Raw genomic sequence first — 15979 nt, forward strand, 5'->3', positions numbered from 1 at the left:
GACATGACTGATGGTATTCTTGCCTGGATGAGAACCCCCCCCCCCCCAACTCCAGTAAATGCAAGCCCGATTGATTTCATAATCTCTCAGAAATAATTGTCGATGATAATTTCATACTCTTTAAGCCAATCCCACCCCCTTCTCTCCCAGCAACTCACATCCATTTCGTACAACACCCACCAGTCCACCGGTCTGGACCGTCTCCGAACCACCTCCGGATAGCCTCCATTCGATCTCCGCCAATCCTTCTAACCAACTGATGCGTGTCTGCGCCGGCACTTCCAGTTGTTGTAATTGCTCGGCGAGTGCCGAGAGAATATCTGCTAGTGCCAGACCTTTATTGGCTTTGAGTGTGTTGACTGTATTGAGACATGAAGTCACATCGCTGGTCGTGAGAAGGGTGGTCATTATTTCTTGAATGTCAGCTGGGTGAGGGGCCGCAATGCAGTCGTAGATCGTTGCGTTGGTGATCGTCTCAGCTTCAGGGCGTGGGGCATTGGGGGCATCGCGCATTGGCAAGGGAATGCCTATAGAAAGGAATTATTAGACAAGATGCAAAGGTGATGGTGGGGGTTATGGAGTTGAAGGCTAGAGAGAAACGTACTGCTCGCGTGACAAGCCTGCAGGACATTAAGGGCTCGTCGCATATCACCCTTGCTGAGGGTAACTAGACTATCCACGGCGTCAGGCTGAATCCGGACATTCTCCTTCTCGATGACCTGGTCGACAAGCACCCGGATATCGGCCTCTTTCAATGGGCTGAACCGGAATCGAGTACAACGGGACAGCAGGGCCGGGGAAAGCTTATGGGTATAATTGGCGATGACACAAAACCGCGTGTTAGCTGTATAACGTTCCATAATTCGTCGGAGAGCCATTTGTGCGGTAGAGGTCATAGCATCGGCTTCGTCCAGGATGATTAATTTGAAACCAGCGAGTTTCGAGCCCTCGGCGGCCTGTGGCGCCATGGAGAAAATCTGTTTGGTACCTGTTCACAATAACCGATCAGTACTCGCTTCCTTATCAATTCCCTTTTGTTTGGAGATAGATCTCACTGGCAAATGTTTTAATTTGTTCTCGGACCACGTCGATACCGCGATCATCACTAGCGTTCAACTCCAAAACCATTTGCTTCATATTCTTGGTTCCATATATCCGTCGAGCGAGGGCAAGGATAGTCGAGGTTTTTCCAGTTCCTGGTGGGCCATATAGAAGAAGATGGGGTAGTCGCTGGATGATAATTAGCACTTCAAGTACAACGTAGATATGTTTATATCGACGAGGGAATGAAATACATTCGCATCAACAAAGCGATTGATTGTCGCGAGAATATCCTGATGACCAGAGACATCCTCTAATGAGTTGGGTCGGTACTTTTCAACCCTATCGACATGGTCAGTGAGGTCCTACCACCACAAAATGGAAGATTCACTAGACATACCAGGGGAGATTATCTTGAGCCTCCACAGGCAGATCAGCTGCCGTACGCTTCTTCCCATTGGCATTATCTGATGAACTGAATTGGATCTCCTTTGAGGGAACATCCACGTCCATACCATCCTCAATGTCCGACATTGTGCACGATGTGCGTGTGTATGTTTGTGTAAGTGAGTGTGATAGTGAAGATATCGCGAAAAGTCAAGCTTGACGCGTTCCGCGCGTAAAGAGCCGAGAGAAGTTCGGGGCGGAAAATCATGGGGGGGGGATCCACTGGGCGATGACATCTCCCTTTGACCTCCGCAACTCTCCAATTCCAATTGCTCTTTTATCCTATCCACTCACCATCCACCATGCCGGTATGTTCGAGCAATTAGTATTAATCAATTTATTGGGGTCAATGATATACTAACCTCTACAAGGCTTATCACTCAATCTTTCTGGAGGATCGGGATGTCCCCGTGATCGGTACGCTGCCCCGCCAAAACAACTGTTGCCTTCAATGCGACAACATCTCTCAGCAACCAGACGATACATGACCCATTCTAGAGCTAACCAATATCTGTGGATTAGGGAACTTTCCCATTCTGCCTCTTCGCACTCGCACCCGCGGTCCCGCGTATACTTTGCCCGCACTGCCCCCTAACACTGCCGATATCGACGTCGCCCCCGACAGTGAATCCTACGACTGCGTTGACGAAATCCTGTCTTTATTCCGTGCCAATGTGCTTTTCCGTAATTTCGAGATCAATGGCCCCGCCGATAGAATGCTCATCTATGGTACTCTGTTCGTCAGCGAGTGCCTCGGGAAGGTGAAGCCAACAATGACTGCCCGTGATGCCGAAAAGGTAGATTGTCCCTTATCTTCATAACAATCCACCAGTCAATATTAACATTGTTACTAACTAGGCTCTTATAAACGCCGCCCTTGACAACTTCGCCATCCCCGGTGATGTCTCATTCCCTCTAAACCAGGCCTTTGAGCCTCCACGCGACCGCCAGGATGCGGAGTCCCTTCGACAGTTAGTGAATCCTTTAATCAACCCTGGGCCATTACCCGTGTTTTACTTACAACGATCAGATATATTTCGCAGGTGCGACAGGAAATCGCCATGCGGCTACATGCTAGATTATACCCCGGTGGAGAAGGGCCTTCGAAGGTATGTGGAGACGAAAGCTCCTTTGGCGCTTTTACTGCCTCTAGTTCCCTCTGAAGGATAAAGCAGTTTTACTAACTCCGACATAGTTCTGGCTCAGCTTCACAAAGAGAAAGTTCATGGGAAAGAGCTTGTAGATGCAACAGGTAGGATGTATAGTGTTTCATGAAATTCAGCGCATCAAATGAATCCATTTTCTGATACTTGGCGTCATCCAATCCGCACAATCCGTAGCTGCCACTTTCGGGTGCAGGGCAGCATTGCTCAGTTCAGCAATCAATAAACCAACTGACCTCGAGTCATTCTAGATGTGGCCCTAAACTGTGAGATGGAGCATCAAAGATCCTTCACCACTTTATTTTTCCAGAAAAGGAATCTTGGGAATCATTATATTCGTACAATTTTTTGAGGTTTGTCCAAGGGTAACTCCAGGTATGTATGCTAATTACGATGCCATTTCAACGTCCTGATCAGTGGTGGGAGTCGACGTCGCAGTTGACTCGAGCTTTCTCTTCTTCCGGAACGTGCCAGCAGCTTGAATATTCTGAGAAGTCGGGATCACACGAACACCGTGGAAGAGATATCCCTCTGCACCACCGCGTGCGGTCATAAGAGGATGTGTTCGACCTGGAAGCACCTGCCAAGCGCGAACACGCGTTTTATGTAATGTTGGGGGGAAGAAGTAGAGATGGATCCAGCTCAAACTCCTCATGTAAGGAAGACAGATCAACAGTTTCCTGTTCAGAAGCCTTCTGTGCCTCTAGATCTCGTTTCTTGTTGATAAATGTGGTTCTCCGTGCAGTCGAGTACATGTCCATCAGCGAAACGAGAGACTCGATGGTAGGAGAATAGATAGCGACGGATGACGAGCCTGAGAGAAGAGGAACCAGGTGTTTTAATACGCTAACAGGCTCCAACAGGGTAGCAGCAATAAGTCCATCAAATCTACCCAGGCGAGCTTCTTCCACCACCGCCTTGACTTTCTCATATCGGTTCCGCTTGAAATGGTATGCGCTGCGCTTGCTACCCTTCAGAGCAGCCAATTCCTCCGCTGGAAGGGTGACGGGTGGGCTGGAGAGGATTGGGTCGGCTGATGGGTCCAGCATTTGAAGCCAGGTGACAGTCTTGAGATGAGTGTGGAGAGGATGTTTTTCATTTGGCTGGTTGATATCATAACCGAAGTACTTCAAGAGGGAGAGGTTGGGTTGCGAATATGCGTGGATGAGCGTAATGGTATTTCCAGAGGCTGACATCGGACGAGGCTTATAACGTCTCGGGAAAGACATGGTTTCTCGAGGCTCGCCACTCTCGTTGTCTTCATTTGCGACAGTAGGATTTTCGGTTGAAGATACGGCTTCTTCCTCTTGATTGTCTTCCTCATCTTCCTCGTCAGGGGGGGTACAAGATTCCCATGCGCTCGGCCATAGCAGCCACGACGAGACCACCAGTCTCGTCCACCACATAGTACCGGCCATTGGCCTTGGCTGCGGGCAGCATGTCTGTCGTTGACACCCCACCATGATGTACGTTGCCGAGACAGCCCAATAACCCGATGTGCTCATCTCGCATTTCCATGGTTCTCCCCGCATCTTTCTCGGCCAGCATGAAATTTGCCAAAGTGCTGACATCCAACGGGAGGACGGTAAACCGCTTCAGATACTTCATGCGCTTCCGCAGAGTATATTTGGCCAATGAGAAAGCGGTCTTTTGGTCTAGGGCTGTATGCGACTCCAAGATTTTCGCAATGATTTCCTTGCCAGCCCCACCAGCCTCTTTCTTAAGCTCTTCAATTTCTTGCAAAGTCAATGTCTGGGTAGAAGCATCGTCGACAATCTGGCGGTTGGTGCGCATGGTGTTCTCAGCTCCTTCGGGTTGATCTTCCATTTCACCATCAGCTTCGGCCTCTTCGATCAAAGTTTCCGCGTGCAACTCGGTGGCAGAAACCACCCGTAATTTGTAACCATCGCTCTCGGGAGTATCTTGGATTTCGAATGTGTAATAGAAAGGCCTTCCAATAACTTGATTGGCAGGAAAATTTCCATACTTCCCCAATTGAACGAGACTGTGTACCGAGAGTGTATAGTTAGAAAGCAGTCTTTACGACGAAGATCTTAATAGGACACTCACGAGTCAGGAACCAGTTTGATAAGTCTAGTTTGGTCAGAAGGCAGCTTGATGGCCACAAACTGATTGGGTTGTATGAAAGTATGCATAATGTGAGAAGAGAGAAAGCCCTAAAGGGCACTGTTTGTCTAATCGAGTCGAGTTAGGAATATCTCGAATAATTCCTTCCACAGCGGCGTGTCGCAAAATATTCCGGCGGACTTTAGAGACCAGCTGTGCGAGGGGAATAACTATACTCCGTGTATTTCCAATCTTACCATATAATACCACCATCTCTCATATACTTGCATCATTTAATATGTGTACTCTCTGTAATATAATTACACTCCAATTGCTGCCTAGTCCCGTGACTGGCTTGACTGGCGTTGCTCGACTCCCTCGAAGTTCTCCACTCGGCCTTCATTTTAGCCACCGCAAGGCGTTTTCTCCTGCAGGCCATGGCCGATCTACTAAAATTCGCCTGGTTTTGTGTATTCATCCTGGGGGCTGGAGGCGATTTGACCCATTGTGGTTTGTACTCGTGATATACGCATCTTTATATATCGGGCGTTGTCTAGCTGTGACAGCGCTCTGTTTCTCTCGCTCTCCACACCAGCTCTCCATAGTATACATACCCAGCATCAGCCGCAACATTCACACAATACATATTTTACAATACATCTCACATACCACAACATCTTCCCACCGTCCTTCATGGTGCTCCGCAAACCTCCTCCTCCACGTCTCGAGAATCTCAATAAGTGGCATGCTCGTTCAGAGTCCATTTCCCCGATCTCCTCCTCCACACACTCTCCGTCATCGCAACGCCGAACCCGCCCACACCGCGTTCCTTCACAGGATTCTGTGTACTCCCCCCGATCTCAATACCTCGCCTGCCTTTGATCTGATGTCTCTCGAACAAGCGCAGAGATCTCCTGTGGGCTCTCCAACGAGTCATCCGCCCAATTCATGGAGTGGCAGTTTGGCGGATAATCCAGCCACTCGTGATGGGGCGCATTCAGCGGGGTCCGAGGCGAAAGGACACGGGCTCCCGCCGGCTCTCACTCCGGGCCCACAAGGACCATCAGAGGATTTTGGCTGGCAACCCACTTCCAGAGATCGCAGTAGGACAACTGGGGAGATTCCAATGCAGCTTCAGTCAAATAATCCGTTCGTGAATTCAAGAACAAGCTCGGGAAATCCGAACCAATGGACGGATCGTCATTCACATGCTACCACCAACAGTGATCAGTTAAGTCAAAGTACGTAATTAACAGCCTATACTATGCAGCATATCTTCACCTTTTCCCCCTCTCAGCAATCTCTTGGGACGATCAATTTTTTTGCGGAACGCTCTGTGCTGACTTTTTTTTTCTCTCTCTCTCCCAGCTGAGGGTTACATTCCCATGACAGCAAGATTATCTTTACTTGACTCGGAACAAGAAGCTTCACCTTGGACAGAACACGACTTGACTCGGTCCGACTATCAACGACCTCTGGCAGATCCTCAGCCCTACGATCCGTCCCCCTGGGCCGACCACAATACCTCCCAAGCCCAACATCCACCGTCTGCCACAAATCCATTCTCGTCAGAACCTTCGCCATGGGAATCTCAGCAATCAATCAAAGTATCAGCCCCTCAGGAAATTTACTTGCAAGGCGGACAATCAAATCCATATAACCATGCTCCGGCGGTTGTTGTTCAGCCCTCTGATGATGCGCAGGGTACTTCAGGCCTTCAACCACCCTACAGAAATGACAGGCTGGCATCGGATACAAGTATTCGGACTCCTTCCGCCTTTTCTAGTGCAACATCGGCCACCTCGCATGAATTGATTGATTTGGATCCTCCTAGTAGTACTTTGGCAACGCAGAATGGCCCGGCCCGGCCAACATCATCTCTCTACTCTTCCGAAGGTGCCGACAAAGGAGGTGCCAATCTGCAGTCTCCGTTACCACCTGCACCAGGCTCAGGTCTACAGTCACCTGCAAGCGATCCACGAAGTCTAGCTCACCGAGTGGCTGCTCAAAAGCTCTCACCAGCTGAAGCCGCCAGGCAGCAAGAACAGAGAGCAGAGACTTATACCATTCGCCAAATCAATTGCAGCGACCGCAATGGTAATCTTGTGCAATCCCCCATATTGATCCAGAATAAGAATGGCCCTTGTCCATTACTTGCTTTGATCAACGCACTAGTGCTGCGAGCGGAACCGAACACACAGCCACCCATCATCAAAGCACTGCGGACCCGCGAACAAATCTCACTTGGCCTGTTGATCGAAGCTCTTTTTGACGAGTTGACAACTTGCCTTGGACCACACCAAGAGTTTCCGGATATCGAGGCCCTCACTCAGTTTCTCACTATGTTGCATACTGGCATGAATGTGAATCCTCGTTTAACATTGGTGAGTATCTCTTCGATTACCAGCAGAATATTCGGAATCGGGCTAATATAAAACTACTAGGAAACCGAGGATTCTCTTGGTACATTTTTTCAGACCCCAGATATTCAATTATACAGCACGTTTGGGATTCCTCTCATTCACGGATGGGTGGCATCCTGGTCCGATCCAGCTCACAGTGCCATGACCCGGGTCGGTCAATACCATGAAGATATCCAGTTGTTGCATTTTCACAAACAAGAACTTGAGGATCGTGTGATGCAGGGACAATCTCTTTCGCCAGATGAAGAACAAAAAATGGCAGATATCCAGGCCATCCAGCAATTTGTTGATGTTGAAAATGCAACACAGCTGAGTCCGTTCGGGTTAACACAGTTGTCAACGAGGCTGGCACCCGGCTCCATCTCGATACTCTTCCGCAACGATCATTTTTCTACGCTGTACAAGCACCCTGAGTCGCATCAGCTCTACACCTTGGTCACAGATGCGGGCTATGCTAATCACGCAGAAGTTGTTTGGGAATCTCTGGTTGATGTGACTGGCTTTAACGCAGAATTCTTGGCTGGTGACTTTCGTGCTGTTGGGCATGGCCCATCTGGCTCCGGTGGCCCTGCTGACAACACTGGCCCTCGCACGTCAGGCCTTGTGGTAAATGATGAACTGCCTGCGGGTGAGGGGTCTCAGTCTCCCTTTTCCTCCCAGGAGCAAAGCGATGCAGATTATGCCTATGCTCTTTCCTTGCAATTTCAAGAGGAGGAGCAGCGTGAGAGACAGGGAACTCAACAAACTCAGCAACAGCAAGGCCAACAAGGGAATGGCCCCCGTGCGTCGAGCCATGCTCGTCACACATCGGGACCTTCTCGCACTTCGAGCTCTGCTCATACACCAAATGGCTCTTCACCGCGCATATCTTCTCCTCGCATCAGCGGACCCAACAGAACTTCTAGCGTTGCCACCGGACTTCGCCAGCCACACACCGAGCCCGATCCTGACGATCCAAATGCCCCCCCTCCGCCCTACGAGCAAGCTGCGAGTGGTCCTAGATATTCACCCCCGGAAAGAAGAAATCGATATAGTGATTTCCCTGTCGACGCGAATGGAACTTACTCCCCAAGATATCCCCAGAATCGATATTCAAACCGGCCCACCGCAGATCGATATGGCGCTGACCGGAATCGCAACAAAGACTGCATTGTGATGTGATAAATTGGCTTTCATAACGAACACCTGCATAGGCGTCATGATCCTATATGATTAATGAATGTAATGAAGCAACCATGTACATATATAGATGAGGTTCTATTATTACTTGACTGTCTGGTCGCATTTTGTCTATAAGAAGTACATTCGTTCCTATTACGAGTAGCTAGTAGGTAATTACGTTAAAGTATTCCAATTCCATTCACCCAGTGTGGTATTAATATGAGTCTATAAGGCGATGATGAATTACCAGCAAGTAAATCCGAGCTATCTCACCTTCTTCAAATCTTCAACTGGTTAACCAAGCCATCTATTCAATCTCAATCCTCCACGGGCATTACGTTCAAACTAACACGGACAGCTATCTCCGTCGCTGCTTGGGGAGCGGGGAACAAGGGAATGACCTTTTTCATGCCCTAGGTTAGTGCTAAACTAGTGTACCAGTAAGAATTGAATTAGATGTTCCTGAAGAATAATTCTACTTCCACATGATTTCTGCTCGGCTTTAATCTTCTTCAGGGTGACTGGTGGAAGTTTATGGAGACCAAGGATGTCCGTGGTCACACTAGTCGGAGTTTTTGAGCAGACCAGCCAAGCCGTTAGCTTTGGTGGAGATCCCCTGAGCAATTTCAAATGTTGACATGTTTTCCGCAAATAGAATTGCACGATATCGTTCTTTGCAGCCTAGTTTGGCTTCTGGTGGCTCTGAAATGTCAATCCTGCATGTTTACCTCCGTGTTGTTCTTGGGGCACCTGCGTCGGTCAATTCGATGAAGCTCTATATAAAAGTCTATATTTGCATGATTTTGCATGATTTTGCATGGCTGTTATACCATCGTACTGTCCCATATCGACAGACTTGTGTATCTCCCGTCATTCTGTCAATTCGGAATGCAGATTCTCGCTGTATGGGCCCTCGTGGCTCTTCTTCCATATGCCGAGGCCCAAGTGCCAGCTTATGGACAGTGTAAGTCTAATTGATAAAACCCTCAATCCTCGGTGACGGCAGCATAGAAATCTGACAGCTTTTAGGTGGAGGTAGTGGCTGGACTGGCAGTACTAGCTGTACAAATGGCTATTATTGTACCTCACAGAATATCTGTAAGTGGTTGTAGTAGATCAAAATCGTAATATGCTTAATTGTAGTTCTTTAAAGATTACTCTCAGTGTGTCCCAGGAAGCGCAACGACTACTACCACAATTGTAGCAACCTCCAAAACTTCCACTACATTGACAACAACCAAGTCAACGGCACAGAGCACGAGTCGCTCGACAACTTCAACTGGGGCCACATGTACAGGCACATTCAGTGCCATTTCTGCTTCCGACTATGTCGCAAAGCTTCATCCAGGCTGGAATTTGGGAAATACCCTCGATGCTGTCCCGGATGAGGGTTCTTGGAACAATGCACCTGTTGTTGCTTCGACTTTTCAGACTGCGAAAGATGCAGGGTTCAAGGGAGTTCGGATTCCAGGTGTGTTGTAGTTCCAGAGAGGATTAAAAGAAGATTATACTAATCAATGAAAGTTACATGGGCTTATCACTTTACCGGGAGCTCGCCAGACTGGACTGTTGATCCGGAATGGCTGCAACGAGTCTCGGATGTAATCGACATGGCTACTTCGATAGGATTATATACTATCGTGAATGTCCATCACGGTGAGCCGCTCCAAGCAGAAAAGGCTTCTGAAGATTTCCCTCTGCTGATATCATTCAGACTCCTGGATCTGGGCAGATATTACCGCTTCAGGTGCCAACATTACAATGATAGAGGAGAAATTCTCTCGTCTCTGGTATCAAATTGGTACCAAGTTAGCATGCAAGTCTAGTCTGGTTTCGTTTGAGGCGATCAATGAAGCTCCATGCAATGATGCCAGCGACGGAGAAGAGATTAACAAGTTAAATGAGATATTTCTGCAATCAATCAATGATGCAGGAGGCTTCAACCCCAAACGAGTGGTCAACTTAGTCGGCGGTGGTGAGGACAGCATCAAAACTTCTCAGTGGTTCAAAGCACCCTTGGGGTTTTCCAACCCCTACGCTATTCAGTTTCACTATTATAGTCCATGTAAGCTTATGCCAAACGACCCAATTATCTTCCATATCTGTGCTCATACTACGGAATAGATGACTTTATCTTCAGTGCATGGTTTGTTGCTCATATTTCCTCCGGAAAAGTCTACGCTCCTCCATCTAACATCTTCTAGGGGCAAAACCATTTGGGGATCGGACTCTGATAAGTCTGCACTTTCTACCGACTTTCAGCTACTTCGGAACAACTTCAGCGACGTTCCAATCATCCTGGGAGAGTACGATGCTTCTCCTACCAACACGGAGCCTGCTGCTCGGTGGAAGTATGTGGACCAACTTGTTCGCTCGGCATCTGAATTAAACTATGCTCTTGTCTTGTGGGATAATGGTTTAGACCATTTAGATCGTGATCCTAAAACTTGGCGAGACCCAAACTCCATCTCGATGATCACAAAATCGATTTCAGACACTTCAAACAGTCTACCTGACAGTACTGAAGAGACATCTGTGACTACTCAATCCTCATCCGCTTATATTTTTCACCAACATGGCACGACAGTTAAAGATCAGTCATTACCATTTATATTCAATGGAAATACATTGTCCTCTATTACTGACTCAACTGGATCGAAATTGACTTCGGGAACGGATTATTCAGTTTCAGGTTCTAATATCATCTTCAAGGCATCCTATTTATCGAAACATTTCTCAGACTCCACTTCGCCGGGCGTAATCACCAGTCTTACCTTGAAGTTCTCTGGGGGAGACTCCTCTCCAACTGTGCAGCTTGTCGAGTGGACAACGCCAACTCTCTCTTCCAAGACTGCGGTCGCCTCTGCGGTTTCCGGCTCAGATCTTTCGATTCCTATCACTTGGGGCGGGCTCAAGACAGTCGCGGCCGTCAAGGCCGTTACAAGTAGTGGTCAATATCTGGTTGATGATTTCACCCAATGGTTCGGGCCTCTTCAAGAGGGGAGAGCAGTAAGTCATCTTCTCGTGACATGGAATATCATGGACTAATAATACCTTCAATAGACATATAGTAGTCAATACAACTGGGACTCCTCCAATGTGATCATCACATCCTCTGCTATTAGCTCTGTAATTGCTGCAGGATCTACCACCATCTTCACTTTTGAATTTTACCCTCGTGATAATGGTGCTGTCAATGCGGTTAACTTCACATTGACAGTGTGAAGGTGGGCAATAGCTAGGATATTTAAGCGCACTTATCAGCTATAGCAGATATTTTTATTGAACTCGCGCTTCTTCAATTAATTATTAGGCAGCAATTAATCCATTTTAGGATACCAGATTAAACAAACATCTCATGATACACCACATGTAAAAAGAAATAAATGAATAAAATCACCATGCTCAAAACTCCAAGACTAGATCAACTCCCATAGTATCCTCCCAGTGCGCCGAAAATTCCCATCATGATATGTCTGTACAAATCATTCATCATTATAACATCATTCTTGTAAGAAATCCATCCGCAAAAGTATCAAAGAAGCACAAGAGCTTAATACGGCGTCTTGAGCTCTCGGAGGGGAAGATGAGGATCATATTTATCCCACACAATCTTATTCTTCATGTCGAGATGTGCCCCTTCATCGGTAATATTGATGATTGAATCTGTTTCCGTCACTTCATGCCGACTGAATCCCCACTGATCGCGAGGAATCCAGAGCGTAGGTGGCGGAGATGCAATACATGGCTCAAAGTATGCCGTACGGACCTCTTCCTCAGTATATTGAACCTCCGCTACATTTCGACGCACTTTGCGCCGAAGTGCTGCGTAGTCTTTGTACACATTAGGATGGAACCATTTCCAGAATGCCAAAGCTCGTGAACGACGCTGTTCATTTATTTCGGCAATGGCATCTTCCTTTTCTTGGAGAAGCTCCTCTTCCGCATCGAGTGATCGAGGTAGAAAAGTGTTCAAGGGAGCAAGGGCTTCATTGAGAGACATGTGGGCTAGGGCAGTACCAATTGTGAATAGTACCATGATTACCACCGGTCCAATCGCGCCTTTAATAGCGAAAAGCCCAATCATGCAGACTTCGGCCAGATAAATTCCCGTTAGAAGGTGCTGCAGAGCACGCGGGTAGACTAGACCCTTGGTGTCGATATCGATCTCGTACACAAACAAGAAATTGTAGCGATATGCCTGGTAGACAAGGTATAATCCGATAAAGGCGAATCCCAAGATCAAAGGTGCAATGCACGAGTATGTCAATGCTGTCGAGATATCAGAGAAGTTATTTATCAGTTTCGGACACATAAGAGCTACTTACCAATAACTCCCATGTTCGTGAAGACAGGAAACACGTTACCCCAGCTCAGACTACCCAATTCAGCCCAACGTCTGAAGAGTCGGCGAGGGGAAAACGCGAAGAATGTGGTGACAAACTTGAATACTAAAGCGCTTGCAATTTGCACCAGGGCCATAGAGCTCGTACTCAATCCTTGAAGTAAAAAGTAGGAAATGTAGAAGTTAGTGGCTTTGGGCAAGTTCTGGGCCAAAAGGTCCTTCACCGAAAGAGGATCCTTGATGATTTGCGATGTGGCTGCAGATGCGGCTGATGTCAATGTCGTAACCAAGAAGACCTGCACGACTTGAAAAACAAAGTGTGCACTTTGTGTGAACAACTCGACTCGAGCCGCGGATGGTACCCCGGAGCGCCTAGCGCAAACTAGGGAGCAATAGTCAGTATTTCTTGCCTTCACTACGTGTATGTCCTGTAGACGACCGAGTTACTTACTTCGACAGATAATCGGTACCAATGACATGAGAGCTACCAGTGCAGCTGATGGCAATAATCCTTCAATTGCTCCCTTTATAAACTCGGGCAAATTTTCGATAAACCCGAGGAATGGGAGTAGTTTGGCCAGATAAGTGACGTTGGAGATAACTCCAACGATAGCAGCTGGAAAGGACCAGAATATGACAAGGGCAGCGAGACCTCCCTGCACTGCAAATTTCCGGACGATACGTTGCCACCAGCTGAGATTGAGAGCTGACCAAACGACTTCATGAGGCGAGATCCCAATGAAGCGAGGACTCATATGGAAGGGTTGATGATGAGACAGCGTTTGTAGAGCAATCTGGGCATCGGATTGGGAATTGAACTCGATGAATATTGCTGAGAGGTGCTTTGCGTCGCCATCTTGATGTTTCTTCTGAAGAATAGATACTGCTTCGGTCATCTTCGCAAGCTCCGCTCGATACCAATGAATTGAATCCACTTTCTGGCCAAAAAACTTCAACCGATGGGTAGGCCTTTGAACTTTATGGGAGCCGGCAGGATTACTTGACTCGCAATCTAGACAGGTATCTGATGCGGATTCCCCATTCTTCTCGGCCTTGATGCGTACTTTGTTTGCTCTTCGAATGAGCTTGGTCTCTGCAGTTTCAAGATTGAAGGCAAGCTTGTCCCTTTCATTCACCATCTTCTCCAACTTATCACAATCGGATGTGACCCAGATCCGACTGATGGAATCACCGAAAATTTGGCGCAGTTTCTTCTCATTTTGGTAGTCTTGCGGAGTCGACATGAATAGAACCGTGCGCGATGAAATCCGAGAGGCATACGCTGGAGAGTTGAGATATGCTTGACGTAGGTTTGCGTAGTAGAGACTTTCGCGGGTTACGACGTAAAACACAAACGCTGATATAACAATTGGGTTAATGACTTTGACGCCATGAGATGATGTAGGAGAATGACTCACTGAAGTATACTAGCGCAACAAACACGTTTGCATAGTACTTGTTAGGATCTGCGACGTTACTGAAGCTGAGTATGTCAAGTTGATTATTTCCGTTCCCACCTGTGGCATGGATAGGGAACAGAATGGGCCAGGTAATCAGACATCCAGTGAAGCATGTCGCGCACAGAACTCTCAAGAAGCGTAGAAATAGATAACCATCAAGTGATGAGTGGTGTAAGACATGGTTATCCTCGATCTTCAAAAACGTGCCCAGCCAGTTGACCCAACCAGAGGGTAGTTCTGGACTTCGACGATGCTCATGAATATCCGGTAGATGTGATCTTGGCGCATACCATCGACGCTGGGTCCTTCGGAATATAAGAAAAATGGCAACCCAAAAGACAGCGTAGACCAAAGCTGGCAGTAAAGTCATCATCAGCGCCGATGCTGATGAGCCACCTCCCCCTGTGAGGCTGCTCACGGCATCCCCCGACGTGGATGAGGCATCGCCTCGAGAGGAACCGACATTAGGATCATTGCTGGGATCCTAGTGACTAAATATCAGTATAATTCTCAAGTACCGAGGCCCACACTCTTCTTTCTCTTTCTTTCTTTTTTTGTTCAAAGTTTGTGGGCTCAGAACTTACGGTGAGATCTGACATGACGGCGATGGAACTGTGCCTGGTTCCTGACAAGATCAGACGATCCAACACTGACAGAGTTGACTATTATATCAAATCCGATAAACCTTGTGGTGACAAGTCTCTGACCCATAATTCTTTTCATCTCAATTTCTCCGTCAGAAAAAAAAAGCATAGACGGCCCGCACCTCGACAGTTCGGGCGCGTCGAGTATCCACAATTCTTTGGACCTGTCACGTAGAAATGAGATTAGCATCCTTTGGGAATGGTTCGTTGGACGTGCTGATAGGTGCGTCGCATTGCACCAAATCCTCGGAACGCGATAGTTTGTCGATCCGATAGTTCGTGCGCCACGGGTCTGTTAGTGTCCATGGTACGGAGTACAATACACATTGTTTGGTCCCGAATTCGCACGTCCAGTATCAGATCTCATTAATCCTGGTTCGATGAGACACGCCAAAGATATCACGATCTACTCTTGACTTCCTTTAAATTTTTAAATAATTGAGAATACATCAAGAACACAAAACTGACAGAGGCAAAGAGCGGAGAACAGCAAATCCTGCATGATGGGCGACCCGCAGGAAGAACAAACTATCGGGTGGAGACATGCTGATCGTGGGACAAGAGGATCGTGACATGGATTATCCACCCCCTGAAATGCATGAAGCTGAGAAAAAGTGGGTTCGTGCTCTCTTTCTTCTTCGTTTTCGACCAATAGATATTGGGATTGTGACGCACAGTGGCATGTTCCATCCGCTCACAATGGAGGGAAAACAAAATGCTCTGCAGTGGCTGGTCAAAGAGCGGGTTAAGATTGACATTAGGGGTATCCATCCCCATACTGTATGTAATTCTCGATTGGTATTCCTCGATGGGCGAGGGATCAATCCTCTTTGTGCAACATAATGATGGTTCATTTTCCTTGTCTCAAGGCTGAAGGGTGTGTGGGAAGCTTTATTCACAGCATCATGTCCCCCTCCATGGGCGTGGTTGACTTCTCAATCAAGCTAGACGCAAGGGGTCCAGAAGGCGACGACTGCTGGTGAGTTGGGGTTGTAGTGCAGACACTTTTGCGCATTCTGCACATTATGAATTTACTGTAGGCAAGTAGGGTGGGAGATATGATGCAAGCGGCATCAAAGACTTGGATTTGTCTCGTACAAGTCAGTGCTGCAAGAGAGGGCTCGTGGTTAACATTGCCATGCCTTGTTTCTTGGTCCCTCCACGTGGGACGTGTGTTAACAAGGATCAAGCCTGAAATGATGATGGGGAGAAAATGAAGCGTAGCAGA

The 15979-nt window shown here is 47.6% G+C and overlaps 7 protein-coding genes across 7 annotated transcripts; 3 read left to right on the top strand and 4 right to left on the bottom strand.

The window, feature by feature from the left end:
* Positions 1–120: 120 nt before the first annotated feature.
* On the bottom strand, positions 121–1575 carry N7469_011045 (replication factor C subunit 3; the record flags this gene model as incomplete). Its single annotated transcript, XM_056649950.1, has 5 exons — positions 121–527; positions 605–988; positions 1056–1230; positions 1296–1383; positions 1442–1575. 5 exons carry the CDS (start codon positions 1573–1575, stop codon positions 121–123), a joined length of 1188 nt encoding a protein of 395 aa, XP_056497081.1.
* A 215-nt stretch (positions 1576–1790) lies between these two features.
* Positions 1791–2731, top strand: N7469_011046 (actin-related protein 2/3 complex subunit 3; the record flags this gene model as incomplete). Its single annotated transcript, XM_056649951.1, has 6 exons — positions 1791–1796; positions 1860–1905; positions 2011–2285; positions 2347–2459; positions 2519–2597; positions 2684–2731. The coding sequence occupies 6 exons, from the start codon at positions 1791–1793 to the stop codon at positions 2729–2731; spliced, it is 567 nt and encodes a 188-aa protein (XP_056497082.1).
* Positions 2732–3039: 308 nt separating this feature from the next.
* Positions 3040–3204, bottom strand: N7469_011047 (tRNA (adenine(58)-N(1))-methyltransferase non-catalytic subunit trm6; the record flags this gene model as incomplete). Its single annotated transcript, XM_056649952.1, has 1 exon — positions 3040–3204. One exon carries the CDS (start codon positions 3202–3204, stop codon positions 3040–3042), a length of 165 nt encoding a protein of 54 aa, XP_056497083.1.
* A 49-nt stretch (positions 3205–3253) lies between these two features.
* On the bottom strand, positions 3254–4807 carry N7469_011048 (tRNA (adenine(58)-N(1))-methyltransferase non-catalytic subunit TRM6; the record flags this gene model as incomplete). Its single annotated transcript, XM_056649953.1, is given in 3 exon segments — positions 3254–4043; positions 4063–4656; positions 4722–4807. The coding sequence occupies 3 exon segments, from the start codon at positions 4805–4807 to the stop codon at positions 3254–3256; spliced, it is 1470 nt and encodes a 489-aa protein (XP_056497084.1).
* A 656-nt stretch (positions 4808–5463) lies between these two features.
* Positions 5464–8302, top strand: N7469_011049 (MINDY family deubiquitinase; the record flags this gene model as incomplete). The annotated part of the gene is made up of 3 exons (XM_056649954.1): positions 5464–5959; positions 6087–7102; positions 7163–8302. 3 exons carry the CDS (start codon positions 5464–5466, stop codon positions 8300–8302), a joined length of 2652 nt encoding a protein of 883 aa, XP_056497085.1.
* An 888-nt stretch (positions 8303–9190) lies between these two features.
* Positions 9191–11527, top strand: N7469_011050 (putative extracellular endoglucanase; the record flags this gene model as incomplete). The annotated part of the gene is made up of 8 exons (XM_056649955.1): positions 9191–9266; positions 9332–9400; positions 9456–9773; positions 9827–9958; positions 10017–10367; positions 10427–10448; positions 10507–11311; positions 11366–11527. The coding sequence occupies 8 exons, from the start codon at positions 9191–9193 to the stop codon at positions 11525–11527; spliced, it is 1935 nt and encodes a 644-aa protein (XP_056497086.1).
* Positions 11528–11855: 328 nt separating this feature from the next.
* Positions 11856–14706, bottom strand: N7469_011051 (uncharacterized protein; the record flags this gene model as incomplete). Its single annotated transcript, XM_056649956.1, has 5 exons — positions 11856–12574; positions 12631–13029; positions 13099–14004; positions 14066–14591; positions 14692–14706. The coding sequence occupies 5 exons, from the start codon at positions 14704–14706 to the stop codon at positions 11856–11858; spliced, it is 2565 nt and encodes an 854-aa protein (XP_056497087.1).
* Positions 14707–15979: the final 1273 nt, after the last annotated feature.

Source organism: Penicillium citrinum (genome assembly GCF_028827155.1).
Source record: "Penicillium citrinum strain IBT 23319 chromosome Unknown utg000009l:1.0-4274883.0:1.0-4276374.0, whole genome shotgun sequence".
Taxonomy (NCBI): domain Eukaryota; kingdom Fungi; phylum Ascomycota; class Eurotiomycetes; order Eurotiales; family Aspergillaceae; genus Penicillium; species Penicillium citrinum.